At 41.7% G+C, this 2,632-nt stretch overlaps 1 protein-coding gene across 1 annotated transcript; it reads left to right on the top strand.

The window, feature by feature from the left end:
* LOC109838162 lies at positions 1,301-2,209 on the top strand. Its single transcript, XM_020406626.1, has one exon. It carries the CDS (start codon positions 1,301-1,303, stop codon positions 2,207-2,209), a length of 909 nt encoding a protein of 302 aa, XP_020262215.1.

The raw sequence follows: 2,632 nt of genomic DNA on the forward strand, positions 1-2,632 counted from the left end.
GACTAGAGAACTGACAGACTAACAAAAGAGATCCGGTTTTGGTCATCACGGTCATGTTCAACTCTCTTTTGCTTTTGTTTTTCTTTCCTTTAGGTTTGTAGTTTATTAAAAAAAAATGAAATGCCTGATACTTACATGATTCTATATTGTTGTCATGGGGTGTAATGGAAACAAAAAGCCTTTTGTAGCTCTCCTTTTTTTTCCTAGTTTATTTTCATGTATTATGCTTAGGATGTATCATATGCTGGAATTTAAGCTTATCTTATTATATCTTTTGCCTCGTGTTCTCAGTGATTGCATGACAAATAATGACTAAAAGCAAAGAATGTACATAAAGTTGAAGTGAACAGTAAAGCGTAATGATGCTTTAACGCGGTTGTGTAACTTTTTCTAGCTCAGCCTTATCCGTTCCCTTGGTTGTTTGATGCATTTAGAGCAAGTCCAGCAAGCTCCCAGTTAGGAGTCCTAGTCATCAAGCTCTCAAGAGCTCTCAAGCATTTTGGTATAAAAAATTATAAAAATAGGCCTTGGGAGCATCTCCTTATTTTATGGAGCTCCAACAAGCTCCTAGTTAGGAGCTCCAACAATATCAAAAAAACCCCTCTTCTATTTTGATATTTTACCCATTACTTTTAATTATATTTAAACCACTTGTATTTTATTTCTAACCGTTGGATACGGTCTTCGAGGGAGCGCACATGGTCTTCGAGCTAGCCCGCGGCTTTCGAGGGTATGCACACGGTCTTCGAGGTAACGCACACGGTCTTCGAGGTAACTCGCGGTCTTCGAGGAAACGCACACGGTCTTCGAGGTAGCTCACGGTCTTCGAGGTTGGGCACGAACTTCGAGGTATCGCAAACTTTGACCGTCAACCGACTGATTCCTATAAAATTCGATGCCTTCTCACCTCAACCCATCGTCTCCCAGAACAAAATGTCTAGCTCATCTAGCTCTAGCGATGATGAAATGATGAAGACGTTCTTTCTTATGGGAGCTGCTGTCGTCGAGGAAGAAGAACAAGGGAAAGATTCAACTTCAGTTCAATACAAAAGACGTATCGTGTTCCACTGATACCGACTGGAAGGCCACAATCGGTTGTTCCAAGATTATTTTGCTGACACACCAACATATCCTCTTCATTATTTTCGTCGAAGATTCAGAATGTCGCGTTCGTTATTCCTTCGAATCCACGACGCAGTCGTCGAACATGACAAGTATTTCGTCCAAAAGAGGGATGGTGCTGGACAGTTAGGACTATCTAGTCTTCAAAAGATTACTGCAGCTCTGCGGATGCTCGCATATGGAGCATCCGCTGATACCGTTGATCGGTAAAAGTACGTCGCTTGAGAGCGTGAAGAGGTTCGTTCGATCGATTATCAACATCTTTGGGGAGGAATACCTTCGTTCACCGACTAATGAAGACGTTGCACGCCTGCTCGAGGAGGGTTCACAACGAGGTTTTCCTGGTATGCTTGGGAGCATTGACTGCATGCACTGGGTATGGAAGAACTGTCCAACCGCCTGGCAAGGTATGTATACTGGGCATTTTCATGAACCTACAATTATTTTGGAGGCCGTAGCTAGCAAAGATATTTGGATATGGCATGCCTTCTTTGGATTGCCGGGGTCTCACAATGACCTCAACGTGCTACATCGTTCTCCGGTTTTTGCACAACTTGCGGAGGGAAGAGCTTCACCGTGCAACTATACTGTTAATGGTCACGAGTACAATATGGGATACTATCTCGCCGACGGGATTTACCCAGAGTGGTCCACATTAGTGAAGACTATTCCAGCACCGCGAGGAAACAAGCATAAATACTTTGCTCAACAACAAGAGAGCGCAAGAAAAGATGTTGAGCGAGCTTTTGGCGTGTTGCAAGCTCGATTTGCGATTGTTCGTGGACCAGGACGTTTCTGGCAACCTAGTGTGCTGAAAGACATCATGACAGCTTGCATCATAATGCATAACATGATCGTTGAAGATGAACGAGATTGTCAATTGGACAACAACTTCGACTTTAATGATTCGATACCAGTCGTTGAACCTTCTCATGTGCAGACGGTGCCTCTAACTGAGTTCATCCAAAATCATCATCGAATCAGGAACACGCAAACACACAAATCACTAAAGAATGATTTGATCGAGCATCTGTGGCAGCTCAAGGGATCCATCGACGAATCGACGAGGATTAAGTTTCTAATGTAATTTCAGCAAAGAAGTTCGAGTTGTTGTACTACGCCAATTTTCTTTTCAATGAAGTAGTTGTTTTCATTAAATGCCAAAATTTTTCAACTTCAAGTAGAATCGTAAATCTAATACAAGATAATTAAGAAGAGCTAATTAGGATGCGATGCGAGTACAATCATAAATCTAATACAAGATAATTAGGAAGAGCTAATTAGGATGCGATGCGAGTACAATCATAAATCTAATACAAGATAATATATGATAATTAGACAGAACCCTTAGACATCCACCTCTCCAATATCTCTGCCTGACGCATTTCAAAGTATTATCGTTGAACTGAATTGAGTGTTGAGAGATCCATCTTCATGATATCGTCATCTTGTTTCTTCTGTTTTAGCTCTATTTTTTGATTGGTGGTTTGCTTCATCCACGCGAAAGCCT

The sequence above is a fragment of the Asparagus officinalis genome, chromosome 4, assembly GCF_001876935.1.
Source record: "Asparagus officinalis chromosome 4, Aspof.V1, whole genome shotgun sequence".
Taxonomy (NCBI): Eukaryota; Viridiplantae; Streptophyta; class Magnoliopsida; order Asparagales; family Asparagaceae; genus Asparagus; species Asparagus officinalis.